This window comes from Orussus abietinus, unplaced genomic scaffold (assembly GCF_000612105.2).
Source record: "Orussus abietinus isolate OABI.00-Male unplaced genomic scaffold, Oabi_2.0 scaffold472, whole genome shotgun sequence".
NCBI lineage: Eukaryota > Metazoa > Arthropoda > Insecta > Hymenoptera > Orussidae > Orussus > Orussus abietinus.
In genome coordinates, this window is record NW_019394614.1 from 43,892 (window position 1) to 61,408 (window position 17,517).

General features: G+C 38.6%; 2 protein-coding genes across 5 annotated transcripts; one reads left to right on the forward strand and one right to left on the reverse strand.

Annotated features, from left to right (window-relative positions):
* Positions 1 to 100: 100 nt before the first annotated feature.
* Positions 101 to 6,976, forward strand: LOC111674035 (equilibrative nucleoside transporter 3-like). Of its 2 annotated transcripts, XM_023432873.1 has the most exons (6): positions 101 to 497; positions 2,217 to 2,379; positions 2,449 to 2,530; positions 4,930 to 5,108; positions 6,423 to 6,517; positions 6,845 to 6,976. In XM_023432873.1, exons 2-6 carry the CDS (start codon positions 2,234 to 2,236, stop codon positions 6,865 to 6,867), a joined length of 525 nt encoding a protein of 174 aa, XP_023288641.1. In that variant the 5' UTR covers positions 101 to 497; positions 2,217 to 2,233; the 3' UTR covers positions 6,868 to 6,976. The 2 variants fall into 2 exon arrangements, with proteins under 2 accessions (XP_023288641.1, XP_023288640.1); XM_023432872.1 differs by lacking the exon at positions 6,845 to 6,976 and having other exon boundaries at positions 6,423 to 6,723.
* On the reverse strand, positions 6,817 to 15,611 carry LOC105698972 (membrane metallo-endopeptidase-like 1). 3 transcript variants are annotated; one of them, XR_002762238.1, is made up of 17 exons: positions 15,445 to 15,611; positions 15,241 to 15,324; positions 13,387 to 13,589; positions 13,019 to 13,210; positions 12,246 to 12,344; positions 11,701 to 11,842; positions 11,491 to 11,608; positions 10,926 to 11,016; positions 10,547 to 10,723; positions 10,346 to 10,458; positions 9,718 to 9,776; positions 9,558 to 9,609; positions 9,421 to 9,488; positions 9,204 to 9,346; positions 8,280 to 8,435; positions 6,963 to 7,201; positions 6,817 to 6,893 (listed from the first exon to the last, which is right to left on the reverse strand). XR_002762238.1 is itself a non-coding variant. In XM_023432871.1 (16 exons), the coding sequence occupies exons 1-16, from the start codon at positions 15,584 to 15,586 to the stop codon at positions 7,019 to 7,021; spliced, it is 2,022 nt and encodes a 673-aa protein (XP_023288639.1). In that variant the 5' UTR covers positions 15,587 to 15,611; the 3' UTR covers positions 6,914 to 7,018. The 3 variants fall into 3 exon arrangements, 2 of the variants coding, with proteins under 2 accessions (XP_023288639.1, XP_012279056.1); XM_023432871.1 differs by lacking the exon at positions 6,817 to 6,893 and having other exon boundaries at positions 6,914 to 7,201; XM_012423633.1 differs by lacking the exons at positions 6,817 to 6,893; positions 15,241 to 15,324; positions 15,445 to 15,611 and adding an exon at positions 15,091 to 15,232 and having other exon boundaries at positions 6,914 to 7,201.
* Between the last annotated feature and the right edge of the window lie 1,906 nt (positions 15,612 to 17,517).

The following is a 17,517-nucleotide window of genomic DNA, read 5'->3' on the forward strand; positions in this document are numbered from 1 at the left end:
TAAAAAAGAATCGGTTTCTCGATTCTGAGGGTATAGAATCGATTCTTAAGAAAATCGAATAGTAAAGAATCGATTCTAAAAATCGAATCGGAATCGAACATTCCTAGTAAGAGGAATTGTTGCAATGAAAGGTAGTAGGAAAATGTATAACTGGACTTTGAATATCCAATATTTCATCTCGGTCGTGATGTTAACGACAGAAATATTCATGTTCTCTTGAGTATGGATTATTTCAACTCGTCTGATTTAGATAAAGATAATATAATCAGTTCTAAGTAGGTGGATGCCAGATGCGATTAATCATGCATTTGTCATTATCCACCACTTGACTCATTAGATACAACAGATGTTTATTACACGCTTTGTTTCTTCTACGAGTGTTTTACTCTGCTCTTAATGGAGAGTATTACTAAACAGCAAAAAGTGACAGAATAATACCGGCATAAAGTACTATACGGAACCGAATTCTATCTTGGGCTAAAAGCATCAAAGGAGACGTATGTATTGTATATGATAGTAATGTATTTATAAAGAGTGTTGTTACAGAAGTTATGTGCTCAGCTTTTATAATTCAGACCAAAATTGAAACTGTTAAAGCGATACGAAAGTGGTGTCGAAGAGGTCTTATTTGTGAAACTTTTCTCCAAACTGGGTATACCGAATTGCAAATTTTACAATGTGAATATGCATGCTACAAGGAAGGTCCTGACAGCCATGAAATTTCAATCTTTTACAAATTTATTTATAAACATTTTTGCAATTTGTTATAAAAAATGAAATTTTGTGGGTATCGGGACCTTTCTTAGAGTCTCCATATTCATATGGTAAAGTTTGAAACGATTCGATACATCCAGTTCAGTTGTTCATCAAAAGTTTTACAAACGATTGATCCTTTGGATGCCACTTTTGTATCGCCTTGATGTATTTTTAGATATATTTCTTGAAACATTGGATCGATTAAGAGACACAGCAGTGTCTCAAACAAGTCCATAGCCAGTAACTGAACGCTACATCTCTTCGCTCTAAACGTCGCTTTAATTAATTTATGTTATGTAATTTCTAATGGGGAATGATATGTAAATTAATTGTTTAGGAATTTTACTAATAAATCTTCATGTGTGATATTGAATTTCATGTTTCTTTTCCTGGTAAATATTTTGTGAATATGGTTATATAGATTATTACTCAAAATGTTATCAGTTTACCCTATAGAATTGTTTGAATAAGTTGGACATTGGATTTTATGGATAAAAAGTTAGCACTGTGAAAATAAAACGGGCGTGGCGCTTAACGTGTTAACATGATATATAACGAATGTTATTAAAAACATACATTAATATCATGTAACGTCGCGTCATCACCATTCGGTATTTGTTACAAACATTGTTACAAACTTGTTAGCATTGCAGTTACATAATATTAACATAACATATAACATGTTCTCGATATGATATGTATGTTACATTATTCGTTTTATAACAGTGTTACATAGCTGCGGGGGAAACCGTAATACAAATCTTACTTATATATTATATGTATGTTACATTACACGTTACAAATGGTATGTAACGGTTATATTATTGTTACGTAACCGTGTTTAGTGGGTATTGTTGATTTTCTGAAATTTCTTAATGACTTTCGCTTGCTGCTCATCGATTGCCACTCCCGGCCTGAATCTGGTAATAGGAGACGTGGCTGTGACAGTTCGTCTTCTTCTCTTGTCTTGTCTTCTCTTCTCCACTATTCTTTCCTCTCCTATCTCCTCCTCCTCCCCTCCTCTCCTCTTTTCTCTAATGACATCAGTCGATATTTCGACGATACAGCCACTGATATAATTATTAGCTAACTGTTCCTATGGGAACGCAGTATGTTACGTCAGGAACGATAAGAAATTTCTGGCATCTTATCGGTAATTTCTCCAACGCTTTTTTTTTCTTTTTTTTTCCAAGAAATTATGAGAATTGAGAGAAATGATGAGATATGAGAGAAATTTTTGCGTCGGAGTGAACGAGAGGTTCCGATTGGTTGTAGAGTAACATCGAAGTAGGGGAACTTCCATTGTATGTTTAGTCCGGCTAATCAAAACCTCTCAATATGAAATATTAGCCTAATACGACATTCGAACACACTTGACACCACGATGATACCATGTCTTTAGTTCATTCATGTCCACTACGAATAGTTTTATAGCTAATATGTTTTCGTTTTTGTTACAGATATAAATTAATTCAGTATGGCATATTCCATTAACAGGCAGCCACTGCTTGAGTATGACACTGACGGTGAACCTGAAAATGATCCTGAGACGGAGTTCGATAATCCTCATGTGGCTATTCAGGATGAAGAACCATTTTTGCAATCTTATCCACCGACCGATAAGTATGTTTAGATTGAATCAGCCATGTTATGTTTGATTATTATTATCTTACCGTACTGTACTGGTTCCAGGTGTCGACTTGTCTATATAGGTTTTTATATACTTGGAATAAATACTTTAGTACCTTTTACCTTCTTCGTTACAGCTGATGATGTGAGTATTGAAAACAAGTTTAATCTTATAAGAGTGGCATGATCTAAATTTAACATGCTATTGAAAATTGTCAAGATGATAATTTTAACCGTTTTAGTGCTACGCAGCGCGATTGCGCTTTTCGCGCTTTTCACGCTTTTCGCGTACCGTGGTGAACTGTGTCGCGATGTTTGGTCTCGATCGTCAATTCGCAACGCTATCGCGCTTCATGGCACAATCCGACACGGATTTTTAAAAACCCCTGCCACTAAAACGGTTAAACATACATATCTTTGCAAAGATAAAGAAAAACGTTTTTTTTATCATTCATACTGCTATTTTTCAAACTTTATAGCGATATCAATTCATTTCGAAAACGTTTAAAAAATGTTATCGATGCCTATAAATGTCTGTCTCCTTGTCACTCGCAACATATGAAATAATTCGTAGTATCGAATTTTGTAAAAATTGCGTCCTTCGCGTTTCAATATGAGCGAGACGCTATATTATCTACCAAGGATGCACTTTTCAGGAGTGGGGGATTAGAATGGTATATAGTACGTCTAGGGGAGAAAGCAATGAAAGCTGTATGCTAACTGAATAGCTGATACTTAAGATTTGTTGTTGTTTTCGGAAATAATCCGCGTCCATTGTCGCCAGGGGGCCGACGTTTCTCAAACGTAGCAGTTCGCATCGGCAGGGCAGACACCGATGAAATCAGATGAAATGTGGTTAGCCGTTATTCGTTTGTTTTATACGGAGAGGGCTTCGACGAATTCAAGTCCCACCAGCGCCACTACACATGGGCAGTGATATTAAATAAGTAATGTGTGCTCATGTGCAAAAGTTTTGAACCGTCAATCCGTCAATCGCGGCAATAAGAAGAAATATTGAACTGTCAATTCGCGAAGATGAACGTTTAAGATATAAAAGGACAGAAGAGACATAATTTACGTGTAGAATGGTGCGTTGGGTATTTTGTAAGAAGCCTTCGGCTAAAACATAAGAATTATCTTTTTTTCTCGTAAGTATGTGAATAAAGAGGACAATTACTTTCTTTCAGTAAATTTTACACCTCTTATGCCATCTGCAGTTTTGTTTTGACGCATACGCAAATACTACAATATTAGTTGATGTGCCCATATCCAGAGGCGCTGTGGTGGCTTCAAAACTTGACGCCATTTAGTAGGGTATCAGCTATCCAGTTAGTATGTTTGTATAAAAGAATCGGTGTAACGGAAACGGTGGTGCTCTACTATATAAATTTTCTGTAATAATTAAGTGAAGCACACCCGCACAATCAATCGCGTATCCCAACGGAAGGCATAGCGAAGAGGACGCCGGTAGGGCTGCGTTCGGCTGTCTGCGGCGTAGCAGTCCTCTCCGCTATGCCGTTCCTGCCGTTCCTGCCGTTCCTGCCGTTCCTGCCGTTCCTGCCGTTCCTGCCGTTCCTGCCGTTCCTACCGTTCCTGCCGTTCGGGAACGCGATTGTGCGGCTGTGCTTCATTGAATGATTATAGAAAATTTATGTACCGTAGGGAAAAATAGTACAGGACTTTTTCACTCCTTTTTCGAACAAGGATAGCCCTGCATAAACCGTGACTACGAGATCTGTTGCACCCTGTATAAAATTTCGAATTGGCCCGCGCCATTTCCATTATATTGAATTTGACTTCGACCGCTGCAATTGTTTTAAAGTAGGTCGCGATAGTATCATGGTCCAACACCAGTGCAGGGGGATGTTATCCCCATGTTTGAAAATATATATGTATTCGTTTGCAACTTGCTACAAGACTTTCGGGGCTGATTCAAAATCGACGCGCAATTTCAACTTCTGCAAGCAGGCGTGTACATGAGCTTACAGGAGAGTGTAAATTCTTGAGCAAGTTTTCTTCCAAAACCGTGTACACTATGGCCAGAAGTGTTTGAGAGCAGCTGTTGCATGTTTTACTTGCACGTGGACACGAGCCATTAGATGGGAAAATCGCAGAGGCCCGGTGTGTGCACGAGCAAGCGTTGCTTCGTTCCCATCGCTTTCGATAGTAAAAAATCAGAGTTGTTCGGTAACACGTCGTTCGAGGTTTTTTACGTGAAATATTTAAGGTGATTTTGAAATTTCTCCCCAAACTGGATGTACCGAATCGTTACAAACTTTATAACGTGAATGTCGAGGCTTTAAGGAAGGTCACGATATCCATGAAATTTCAATTTTTTTAAAATTTGTTCATAGGTATTCTTAACATTTTTTATATAAAATGAAATGTAACGAGTGTCAGGACCTTCCTTACGGCCTCTATATTCACGTTGTAAAGTTTGAAATGATCCGATACACCCAGTTCGAAGAAATGCGAGGTAAAAAACTAGACCTCTTTGACGCCACTTTCACATCACCTTAATATAATTTTTCTCTTCTCCATTAGTACTGGATGTATAAATTTCGTGATATACACGGGAATAACACTGGGATACACAACTATACTCGTATAGGAAATTTGGAAAAGAGGAACGCAATACAGGCAAGCTTCGCTTCATACGTAAACGTAGCTAGTGCCGTACCAAATACTGTATTTTTGATATTGAATACCTTCATCAGTAAAAAGTGAGTACGATATAATTTTTAAGTGAATCCGACGTAACGTTAAGGTGATATGAAAAAGTCAGCCTGTACATATTTGAGAAGTCAAATCGTTGATGAAGGTATTCTCTGAATGGGGTGTACCGATTCGTTTCAGATGTTACCACGTGAATATAGAGGCCCTAAAGTAGGTCCCGAAACTCATGAAGTTTCATTTTCATCCAAAATTGATTTATCATGGACTCGATGTCACATCTCACGCAACCTACGTACGCGCCAAGATAGGGAGATCCGAGATCCCCGGACAGGGTTCACGATATCCGAATATCAATTCGACACTCGACCAAGTTTGCAAAAAAATCGGAATCTTCGGTGACACTCTATTTTTCCATAATCGGAACCTTTTAGTAAATGAAATATTGTGGAATTAAAAGCATCGATTAAGAAAATATCCAGGCCGACCCGAATCCTAAAATATGGAATTTGCTCCTCGCATACAGCTTGTCAACTGCGACAGCGAGAATCAGTGAAAATAGCCGATAAATTAGAGTTTCCATGAATTCTCAAACTCGAAATCATCGGGGACTTTCCTCCCCGGTGTGGAACTTTTCGATCCCCACTGTCGAGGTCTGGCCAAATCACGGAAACGGTTCCTGTAGAAAAACGAACTGCAGGAACGCGCCGCGCTCATATTATTCAGCTTTAGTCTAGAATAAATCTCCGTTTGAATCCGTCTCGTCTCTATTCCGCCATTCGTGCTTGTCTCTATTCTAATTCGCTTCTTGCGCTCATTATGCTTGCGACTACTTACTCGTCCTTAGTCGTTTTCGTCTCTTTCGATCATATTACCGTTTCGCAGTACCGAAGCGCAGTTACAATTACAAGTACTATTAATATTGTGGTTAATTCTGTACCATGCCAATTTCCCTTTTCTACGTATCGCGAATAAAATCGTAAGTGTTCGATCAACTCCGGTAAGGACTCGGCCACCGACACGAGCTCCTGTCCCCGTGAAAGTGGGGGCCGTAGGGAAGGTCCTGACACTCGTGAAATTTTATTTTTTCTAAAAACTCTTCAAAATATCTATGAAGAAATTTACAAAAATTGAAATTTCCCAACTTTCAGGACCTTCCATGTTTATTCATTCCATATTGTAAAGCCTGAATCGATTCGGTACACCCAGTTTGGAGAAAAATTTCATGAACGCCACTTTCACATCACCTTAATTAGTAAATAAGTACAAGTAAATGTAAATGATATCCACGAATATTCGTAACAAGCTTTTAGTGGAACTCGATAAACTCTTATATTTGATTTTAACTATTGTATGCTTTCTAGAATATCTTTGCAAACGAGAATGAATGGATCGCAGTGCATTGTTTTACTACTATTTATTTTGACGACAGCCTTCATTCAAGTAAATACCGACGAATGTAAGTTGCACGTTACAACTTGTATAACCTGTTTCCGTCTTATGTTCACACGAGGGGAGAATTTTACCGCTTGCCCGTTCATTAGTGTCACGTCCTAAAAACTGGTTTCAGTCATACGTAAACGGTTGTCAAATTTAACTTTATCTTATCTTAACTGAGACTTTAGTATTTGGAAACTTAATAAACCAGAACAAGTTCCGATAAAAGGGTGCTCTCAATATTTTTCATGCCTTTTAGTGTTTCGTCTGAACGCTACTCTACAGAATGTATGTATTGCGATGGCAACTGAAGTTGGCAACGCTGCCTGATGAACTCTTTTCCTTTCAGCTAGTTCGAGGTCATTGTGCTAGTCATTTATACGAGCAGGTTTAATTTCCTACATACAAGAAGCCTCAATGAGGTGAGAATTATGTAATCGGTGTATTTAAATAGGAATTGCCCTCACCGGGTGTGAGATGGGTAATCAATTTTAACGAATAATCGAAAATAAAAAAAGTATCCTCATTGCCATAAGTTGCACTTCTGTAACGGGTTCATGGGACTGTTCTTTGGACACTCGAATGCTTCGGCAAAACCATTCATGTTCGATAAAGTGCCGATAACTCGGTGTTCCGCCAAACTGTGTTGGCTAGGTAACTTTGAGAAGAACAACAAATTCTCCGAATTCCTATACTCGCACCAAATCTGTAAAGAAATTATTTTTAATTCTCTAAGTTTACATTAGATTTTTTCGAATATACGCCCTAGTAGCACAAAATATTTCTCTTATATTTCCTATATATTTAACGAATGTCGTACATTTTGTAAGTATTTAGCAGACATTTGAAATAATTGCAAAATATTAGCTCCACGAGTTTTCGTAATATTTTTCTTACAGATTTTAATATAAGGAATTTGTTAAATATTATCCGCCGAATACATTACAAATTTTTTAAAAATGTTTAAAATCAAAATCACACGTTTTGCTCCCATAATGAAATTGCGGAACGAAAATATTGCAAAAATCTCTCGTGTTTTTTGATGCCAAATGAAGTGTCCGATAATAATCGTAAAGTAAAAAATGTATTTTTATTGTATGTTTATAAATTATTAATACTAAATATGTCATTGAGATTGTCAAGAAATATTTTATATTTATTCAAATGAAATATACGAGACATCTTAAAAGATCTGTCGCTTGAGATATTTAGCAAGAATGAGAAAAAAATATTTCTAAATTATTCTGTGCTACTAGAGACATGTATACTTAAACCAGAAACGGCGGCACTTGAAGTGAAGATCAGAAAAGTGTATATTGCATTTCAAAGAAAATTACTTTTGGTGAGTATTGGAGTAAACATGTTTAACATTTTGAACGAGATCATAAGATAAGAAAAAAACGGTTGAAATGTTATTGAATCACTACTAAGACGTGCTTTTTTCAAAATGCATACAGTTTTGTATATGCACGTGATTGAAAATCAGTAGAAAAAGTATCGGATATTTTTATATACATGTCTTATGAAAGTCTTTCACAATTGCGTATGAATTCTCCCAAAGGAAGTGATCGGAAATGATTAAAAACTAGATTTTGAAATTTAGTGTATATTAAAATCTCAAAGGAAATCGTATGTAAATGATCGAAATTTGTATGTTGAAATACTCGGGCTACACGTATGCTAGATTTTGAACCGAGCGTAGTTCTCTATAAAAGTGCGGAAAAGATTGGACCGAAGGAGGCTTTAATACTTGTAGATGTCATTTTGAAATGTAGCATACTTACATTTGCGAATGACAAAAAGAACAACTGATCGTCAGAGTAGGTGCTCAGACCAGGCAGTTTTTGATAATCCTTCTCTCTGGCTTTGAAAGCGGCGTAGGTCAGTTGCATTCCGACAGTGTCAGCCATGTTCTCCTTTTCGGTTACTGCACCGTTGCTCTGGAAAAATTCTCTTACAAACAATAAACGTAGCAGAAGTTAGAAAAGTGTTGCATACAACTAACACACTCAGAGAAAAAAATCTAGTTAAATATATTATTTTTTAACAAGTTTTCGTAGCTTAAAAAGGACTCGGATACCTTTTATAGTAACTTTCTTTCCGGACTAGGGAATCTAGGAACGGTTACTATATTTCTTTACCTTTTGGAAGTAGCAAAATGTACCATTCTACGTTTACTACACTTTTTTGGAAAGAATAACATTAGTCTTAGCGTTAGTTGGGGATGGAGTAGTTTTTTTATACGTAAACGAACGATCCGAATCATTTGCGAGAAAGCTTCGCCATCTATCGGTGCTATCGAAGCTAACTTGAACGATGTTTTTAATAACGTTCGGTACGAATTGGAAGATGATTTAATCAAACCGCAATGGTAAACGGTGTACTGGTAATACTATTGCAGTTACTAAACGTAGAGTAAATAACATCTTGCAATGAGAGTTGACAATATTTAAAAGGTAACCTAACTATTCCAAAATGGTAAAAAACTTGACTATAAATAGCGTTTTCGTTACTACAAAATTCACACAAAAACCAGTAGTACGCTCAACTATTAAGAAATAATTGCAGCTACCAATTTATGGTAAATCAAACGATAAATTGCATTCCTTCAACAAAAATGGCTTTAGCAGGGTCAAATTGTTCAATTTACCAGGTCTTTTTCTCTCGGTGCATAGATAATTAGAAAAATGCAAGAAGAATCTACTCACGTAAACGGTTCGATTAAATGTTTGCAAGTCTTTAAATTGATACTTGTTAAATTGATCGATCCAACATTGTGCTCGTTCTCGATATGCTTTAATCGATTTGCTGGACCACGGCATACGCGAGCCATCAAAGGCAATCTCGCGGGCTGAAAACAATTAATATTTTTTTAAGTTTTTCCAGTTACCGTGAAAATCGCATATCTGGCTAAAGCGGGTTTACCTAAGTTATCGAAACTGTGAGCCAACTCATGACCCATAACTGCACCGTAAGCCCCGAACTGGATATTTCTTAATTAAGTAAAGTTATTAGCCGAGCAGATTTTTCATATTTGTCAGAATTAGAATATTACTACTCACTCGGGAACGTCTTTAAGAAAAAATGGTGGCTGCATCACTCCTAGTGATATTACTAAAAATTGAAGAAAAATGTGATAACGACAGATGATAAACTGTAATCAAATGTAACGGATGATCAATTCTAGCTTCTGAGAGGTTCTAACAAGGGCCAGGCACTCACACAAATAGTTGTGACTGCGGCTATAATGTGCGTTCACTTTTTTAACTCCTCTGGACCATCTGTAATTAATAAAAGTAGAATTCAATTAATAATTTTCTAAATATCATTATTGAATGATCTTAACACCTTGTTGACAGGCAATTTTAGAACGCTAGTTGTTCCGGCACGAGTTAACTCTTTGAGGCACGGTGTTATTAAAAGTGTCCCACCTTTTTACTGCGTGAATATGCAGTCAATTGTTCATGAAACTTTTCTCCGAACTGGGGGTGCTGAATCGCTTTAAACTTTACAATGTGAATGTTGAGGCTATAAGGAAGGTCCCGACACTAATGAAATTTCATTTTTTATAAGAAATTTTAAAAATATCAATCAACAAGTTGAAAAAAATTGAAATTTCCTGAGCTTCGGAATCTTCCTTATACCTTATATATATATATAAATTTATATTGTAAAGTTTGAATCGATTCGGTACACCCAGTTTGGAGAAAATGTTCATGAACGGGAACTCTTGACGCCAGTTTCACATCACCTTAAATGGAGAGGTGACGCATTGTTCAGGGAACTCGCGTATTTCTAAATCTTCAATACCGACTACTTTCTTAGTCTACGGTTTTAATGTTTCTCTTACATGACTGAATCTTCGGGTTGATTTACTGGCTGCTCCAACAGACCGAGCATATTTCGTATTGCTTGCATCTTCGCATTGAAGACGTTTCTGAGGTGGATGTGTCCAGTTTCTAACTATCTCAGAAATGTATAAAATGGTTCCGGTTTATCCAGTTAAAATTGAACATAAATAGTAACTGACAGGAATGAAACCGTTCCGTACCTTTTGATAATATTGATTAACCAGGACGGAGTTTCGTACCCACGAAGGAGGCCCGACAAATCCTTTTAAACGCTCTACTTTTATCTTCGACGCCTGTTTCCCTTTTCTGTCCAACCAAGAAGCTCCATCGACTTGCCGTTCCAATATTTTCTTTACATCTACAACCATTTCTTTCACCTACCGCAACACGAAGGAAAATATATTAGAAGGAATTTTCTTTGATATTTCAATTGTTGTTTCATCAAGAATAGTGCCATTTTCGCACCTTTAAAAGAAAGTGAGACAGTATCTAGAATTTGTATTCTTTAAAGGGTATAACCGAAGGTAACCGAAGGATATTGAATTAGTTAAACATTATAGCGTTACAAGGGAAACGTACGACGTCTTCGCTCTCTTTTGGAACGTGTTTCTTCAGATATTGATGAACAATTGCGAAATGCGCAGGATTCTTCTCTAGGCATTCCATTTCTCTGGAATAAAACTGAATTTGTTCACGTAATTGGTTACGAGGGATTTGTGCAGGGGAGACCGAGGTCAAATGTGACACGGGGCAATTGCAGCGAACGTTATAAATTTTATTTTCAAACTTGGAAAAACGAATCGAGACAGGGAAAGCTTTTCGATAGAGCAATGAACGTCTCACGGTAATTTCATTATTCAAATTAATAAGTATCGTTATATTTACTTTGATAAGTATTACAATCACACTCTATATCGGTAGCAATTGTAACAAAGACATTCCACGCGGAAAATAAAGTTGTCAATTTTCCGTAAATTTTTAAAGCGATAAAACCCAAACCATCTTTTAGTGGACGGTTCGGTTAATATATGTACCCAGTTTCAATCGTGAAAATCCGTTCCTGCCAATTACAGAATTTAAAATGTAAAAATTGTTACAATTGACCTCGACCTTCCCTATACACTCGAGATATAGGAATACCTACTCTGATATATCTTCCTTTTTTTTTAATGTTTCGCTCCGCATTAGAAGGTCGAGAAACTGTAACTCAGAATTGATACTTCCCAGAAAACGACGAACGAATTGCCAATGAATGTAATTAACTGCAAACAGACGTGTAGAATCAAACAAACTGTCGTAATTTGAAGAATTTCCCGAACGTATTCGAAAAATCCTCCTTTTATTAAATAATTACCTACTACTCTAGGCGACTCTTCCGACAAGATTTCCTCCAACAAATCAAAATAAGCCGTATCGGATACTATTATCTTCCCCCAAGGATCGTATTTGACATTAGCTTTCGCGAGAAAGCTTTCGATGGTGCTCTTCCAATTTATCTGAACAGGAAGCGAGTTTAGGATGACGTGAAAGATCATTCTATACATATAAAACGTCGAAATATTTATCAAACATTTCTCCAAACCGAATGCACCGAATGGATGGAGACTTCGGCACATAATTATGGAGGCCCTAAGGAAGGACGTGGTGCTCATGAAATTTCATTTTTTATAACAAATTGTGAAAATATCAATAAACCAATTTTTTTTTTAATTGATATTTTATGGATATCAGGATCTTTCTTATAGCCTCCATATTCATATTGTCAAGTTTGAAACGCTTCGATACACCAAGCTCAAAGAAAAGTTTCATAAACGAGACCTCTTTGACGCGACTTTCATATCAGCTTAATTACATGTTATATGTCTTTAATTAGTTCTTCCCAATTCAATGTTATCTCACCTTTGATCCCGGTTTAGTTTGTCGTTGGACAAACTCCGACATGGTTAGGCTTTTCCGCTTCGAAAATCTGTACATGCTCTGCTTTGCGGTGTCTTGCAACTATAAAATTACTACCGTTAGAATGCAAGAGGATAAGTTGATATTGCCGAAAACGGAATGTAAGATGAAGTCCTGAAGAGTATTTCGGAAAAGAAATTTCGAGTATAATTTGTGTGACGAAGTAGGGAAGAGTAAGGTATAGCAAGACCCTTGAATTATTACGACTTTGGGAACATCGCGCACGAGACGATAATCACGAAGTAGTGTAAGGAGATACCATGCTATGTATTGAAATCTTCCCCCCAACTTTATGGGTCCAAGATCTTCACATTTAGTCTGATCCTGTGCCGAGAGCGTTTTGATGAAATTTTGCAATTAAAAATTATCGTCTGCTAGCGTGTCCGCTGATCTTTATCACGTTAATAACGTCACATTCTGTATATCATCCGCGTATTATCGTTTCGCATTGCGTACCTTAATTGCAAAATTAAAACTATTTTAGGTGATTTATGTTGGTAGGAAATGTTTTGGTCACGTAAAATCGGTGTTCCTTCATTTTCCGCAAGTAGCGCTCGCATCGTTGGATCAGTGAAAATCTAAGGTCCTGGGTCCTGATTCTGAGGTCACTTTCCGTGGATCCGACCATAGGCCGTATGTCTCCTTATACTACTTCATGGTTGCTACGAATCGTGGTTTTTCCGATGGTTAGACTTTTCCGGCTTATCTGTACTAACCTGTGCTAATTTGGTTTCTAAAGCCAACATATCTTCTACGTCCGTCATAATATTCCTTTCGGGAAGGTTGAATTCTTCGGCGAATCGCTTGGCAACTTCAACGATGAATTTGCGGTAGGTTTCTATTTTGCCCGAGTGGCTCCATGCATTTTGAAGTATACGTGTCGGCAAAGTAGAGACCCCTGGTTTGAGCTATTATGGGAATGGCTAGTGATGTAATTCTGGATACTCTGTGAATTTCTATGATACATTCAAAGAGAAGGTTTTCAGAAGGATGCATCGGTATCTTTTTCTTTCTTCTCTTCTCATTGTCAAAAAAAAGTTATTTCAGTTTATATCGCTTGATACGTATCTATTGTTCGACTTACCACCAAGGCTCGTTTAGGGTAAATGTCATCAGGCTCGACATTAAAACGAAAAAATGCGGATTCACCAACGAGATCGACATACTTCTTATCGATTTCATGCCACGAAACTGAATTCCAGTCTCTTGTAAATGTCATTGCCATGGGCCATCCTCCTTGCTGTCTTAGAATCGATAGCATTTCCGTCAACCCTGTGCTATTGCGGCCTAAAAATAAAATTTCCCATTACGATCCGAACTCAAAACTGTACGCCGCGAGAAGCGAATATATTATATAAATAGCAATATAAAAGAACATTCGAACGCATTGAAAGTAAAATCCGTTCTTTTAAGGTGATATGAAAGGCGCTGAGAAATGTAATCGATGTCGATAAATTAAAATTCCCCTATACTCTTATTGGTGGTAATGCCATTTAGAATACTCAAGTGGTAACATAAACTGACGCGTCACGTTACCGACATTTATATTTATGTTGAAGTCTGTTACACTCTACGTTGAGAATTATACGAAAAGAAGCGTTCCATATGCCATTTCGATAAAGTAATGATAAAGAGATTGGCGTAAAACTGTCGAAATGTCGTGGATTCATGATTTTTTTATACTCTAATGGACCAACGGCGCCATCTGTGACGTTAAGCTGCAACTAAATTTTTGCTCCGAGTGCGCTTACAAAACACGTGTTGTTCATAGGATATTCGAGAATTTCACTACATATGTTTATAAAACTTCTCTTGATATTTCCCGCATAAATCTGTATCGTACGATTATTATAGCGTTCTACGTTGTTGCGTTTACGTTTTCGACTCCAAACTTTCGAAAGGTGTAAAATAAAAATATGTATTCTTGGTTCCAATGTAGGATTAATAAAACATTGTTTTTTGGAATATGAAATTTCATGAACTTTAAGACCTTGTTTAGGATCTCCATAATCACATGCTACAGTTTCAAACGATTCGGTGCGCCCAGTTAAGAGAAAAGTTTTATAAATACTTGAACGCTTCAGAAGCCACTTAAGGTGTTATGAAAGTGTTATATATGTACATACAGGATGAGACAGAACTCGTAGTTATGGTTTACATAGCGCTATCCTCGTTGAAAAGGGAGTCGAACGGTCCTGTACTATTTTTTCCTACAGTGCATAAATTGACTGTAACGAATAAGCGAAGCAAAGCCGCACAATCGCGTTCTCGAACGGAAGGCTCAGCGGAAAGGGTTGCTACGCCGCAAACAGCCGAACGCAGCCCTACACCGGCGTCTTCTTCGCTATGCCTGCCGTTTGGGAACGCGATTGTGCGGCTGTTATTACAGGAAATGCATGCACTAGGGGGAAAAATAGTATAGGACTTTTCGACTCCCTTTTTAACAAGGATATCGCTGTATAAACCGTGACTACGCGAAAATATTTATAAAACCTTTCTCCAAACTGGGTGCATCGAACAATTTCAAACCTTAACACGAATTGTGGAGGTCTTAATGAAGGCCTTGAAACTCGAAAAAGAAATCTATTTATCCCGGACAATGATTAAAAAAGAAAATTTCTTTCAAAAAATGAAATTTCGTGAGTTTCAAGATCTTCATTAGGACCTCCATGATCACGCGTTCAATTTTCAAATCATTCGGTGCATCCAGTTTGGAAAAACGTTTTATAAATATTTTTACGTTTTATATATATAGAACGTCCATTTCATATCACCTTAAGAGAGGTACCTTTGAAATAAACGGGATTTTTTGTCGTCAAATGTATCTTTAGGTGATGAGTCATTTTGTTCTAGTTCCATGGAAATTCAAACCCTTTCAGGTGCAATATTATTTCTGTACTAACAATTTGTCTCGCCGAAGAGTTCAGAGCGTTAATACCTGGATTCATGCAAGCTCGGAAAGCTATCTTTGCTTTTTTCAAAGATTCCATGTCGTTGCCAGAAATTGGTTCAGAAATGATGTCTGAAATATGAATGAATAATTCTTCATTAATTTGTTTCTATTACTTGATAGGATGTGCAAATTTTATATTTAATTTAGAATAATAAAAAATATAGGACAGAGCAAAAAGAAAGATAGGACCTTGTAGTCGTTGATTGACGACCGATTCGATCTCTTTGAAGTGATCGTAATGACCAGTTGTGGCACTCAGCTGTAGATGAGTTTTATACTTCCCACAAGCGTAGTTGTAGAAATTTTCGCAAGGAGAAACGCTGGTATCCATATTTCTCAAAATTTCTCCCGCTGTAAAATTGAGATACCTCAGTAAACACAAAACAGTGCAATGTACATTTTAGGCACACAAACGCAGTGGAAATACAGCTTAGGTGTAAATAATATTAAATAAGCCATGCGCGGTTTTTTGTACATTAAACGTATGTTTACAAGAAACGTTGATTTAATGTAGACGAAACGTGTATTTTTGCGTTAATTGAAAGTAGAGGAGATCGAGGTCAATTGTAACAATTTTTACACTTTGACATTTTGACATTTTTAATATTGTAATTGACAGAAGCGAATTTTCACGATTGAAACTGGGTACATATATTGAACGAACCTTCCACTAAAAGGTGGTTAAGTTTTATCGTTTCAAAAGTTCATGGAAAATTGGCAACTTTATTTTCCGTACAGAATGTCTTTGTCACAATTGCTACCGATATAGGGTGCGATTGTAACACTCGTCCGAGAAAAATTGAATCAATATGTAGGGATAAGAAGGATAAGTTGACAAATACGTAAAAGCACAACAGAATGTATTTATTTGGGATTCGTCCGGAAATGAATATAAGATTTGACAGACTTACAACCAATATACAGATTAAACGTTAAATATCAGATTGTTGTATTTTGTTTTCATTCCGTTAATGAATATTTTTGTATACAAGGCATGATCTTATGTTCAAAAGGTCTGCCTCAAATTTTATCCAATGAGTTTCTCGACAATGCAGATGACTGGAGTAAACGTAACTTGTTACCCCTTGCCCCCAACGTATTCTGTCAAACGATTGATATAATCGTAACTACTTACATGTCTGAACTATAGGCTTTCGCCAGCCGTACCTGAGACCGAAGGTCTTCTACCGGCCTCCCCATTGCTGGGAAGTTAAAGAGGCCCGTCCACCACCAGCAACCACTATCACCAGGGGAGCCCGTGCGCCCGCGGAGGGCTTGGAAAAGCCCGAATGCTCCGGGACGCTCGTCTCAAACCCTGGGGAGGCGCCAGCCGGGCCGGGGCCTCCGCGACGCACTCCCCTAAGGGAGGCCGCTAGACCTCGACCCGTTGCCCGCGGGGAACCTCGTGAGGTCCCTCCCCTGCACCCGCGTGGTGCGAGCATTCGCGCAAGGCGCCAACTGAGACGTAATGCTCCAGCGTGGTTTGACGAGCTTTCCAGGCTAGGTCGGATGGGAATCCGATCCATCAGCCAAGATAATCCAGCGAATATTCGGATCGGGTTTCCCCATCTATCGGCCCGTACTAGCTCGTCGGCCTTCTTTTTACGGCCGGTGGGACCGGCCCCCCCACCCGCACCCGGATGCCCGGCTCACCTTCAGCCGTCCAGTCGAGGGGTATTCCCATGATGAGGGCCACCTGTCGCCGGTAACTCTAGGGGGAACGAGAGTGCGGTCAAACTCCGCAGAGCGAGCATCTCTCACGGCTGCCCAATAGCCATTTGCTGTTTCGTTTCGGACCCATTGGGGTCTTGCATCCACCTCCACCACGAGGAGGTTTACCGATGGCCCTTGGCCGCGTGGGAGCCCACCCCACGTCGTTGCCTTTTGGAGGCTGTAATTACTTACAGTCCGTAAGCATGGTGGCAAGCCACCTCCGCACCTAGGACAATGATCCCCTAGTGGCTCCCCCGAGGGGGAGATGCAAAACCCACCACTGTCCAGCATCACCACCGTTCCAAAGGGCGGGCTCGGAAAAACCCGAATGCCCCGGCCCGTTCGTCACAAACCCTGGGGAGACGCTGACCGGGTCGGGGCCTCCGCGACGCACTCCCCGAAGGGAGGTCGCTTGACCCCGCCCGTTGCCCGCGGGGAACCCCGTAGAGGTTCCTCTCCTGCACCCGCGTGGTCCGAGCATTCGTGCAAGGCCCCATCCTGAGCCGCAATGCTCCAGCGTGGGTTCGGCGAGTTTTCCAGGCATAGACG

Coding starts and splice junctions, on each gene's coding strand:
- LOC111674035 (XM_023432872.1), top strand. CDS start 2,234: ATGGCATATTCCATTAACAGGCAGCCACTGCTTGAGTATGACACTGAC. Junction 2,531..4,929: donor TCTTCGTTACAGCTGATGAT/GTGAGTATTGAA, acceptor CTTCTCCATTAG/TACTGGATGTATAAATTTCG. Junction 5,109..6,422: donor AATACCTTCATCAGTAAAAA/GTGAGTACGATA, acceptor TATGCTTTCTAG/AATATCTTTGCAAACGAGAA.
- LOC105698972 (XM_023432871.1), bottom strand. CDS start 15,586: ATGGATACCAGCGTTTCTCCTTGCGAAAATTTCTACAACTACGCTTGT. Junction 11,843..12,245: donor AAACTAAACCGGGATCAAAG/GTGAGATAACAT, acceptor CTTCCTGTTCAG/ATAAATTGGAAGAGCACCAT. Junction 9,489..9,557: donor TTTCTTAAAGACGTTCCCGA/GTGAGTAGTAAT, acceptor TACTTAATTAAG/AAATATCCAGTTCGGGGCTT.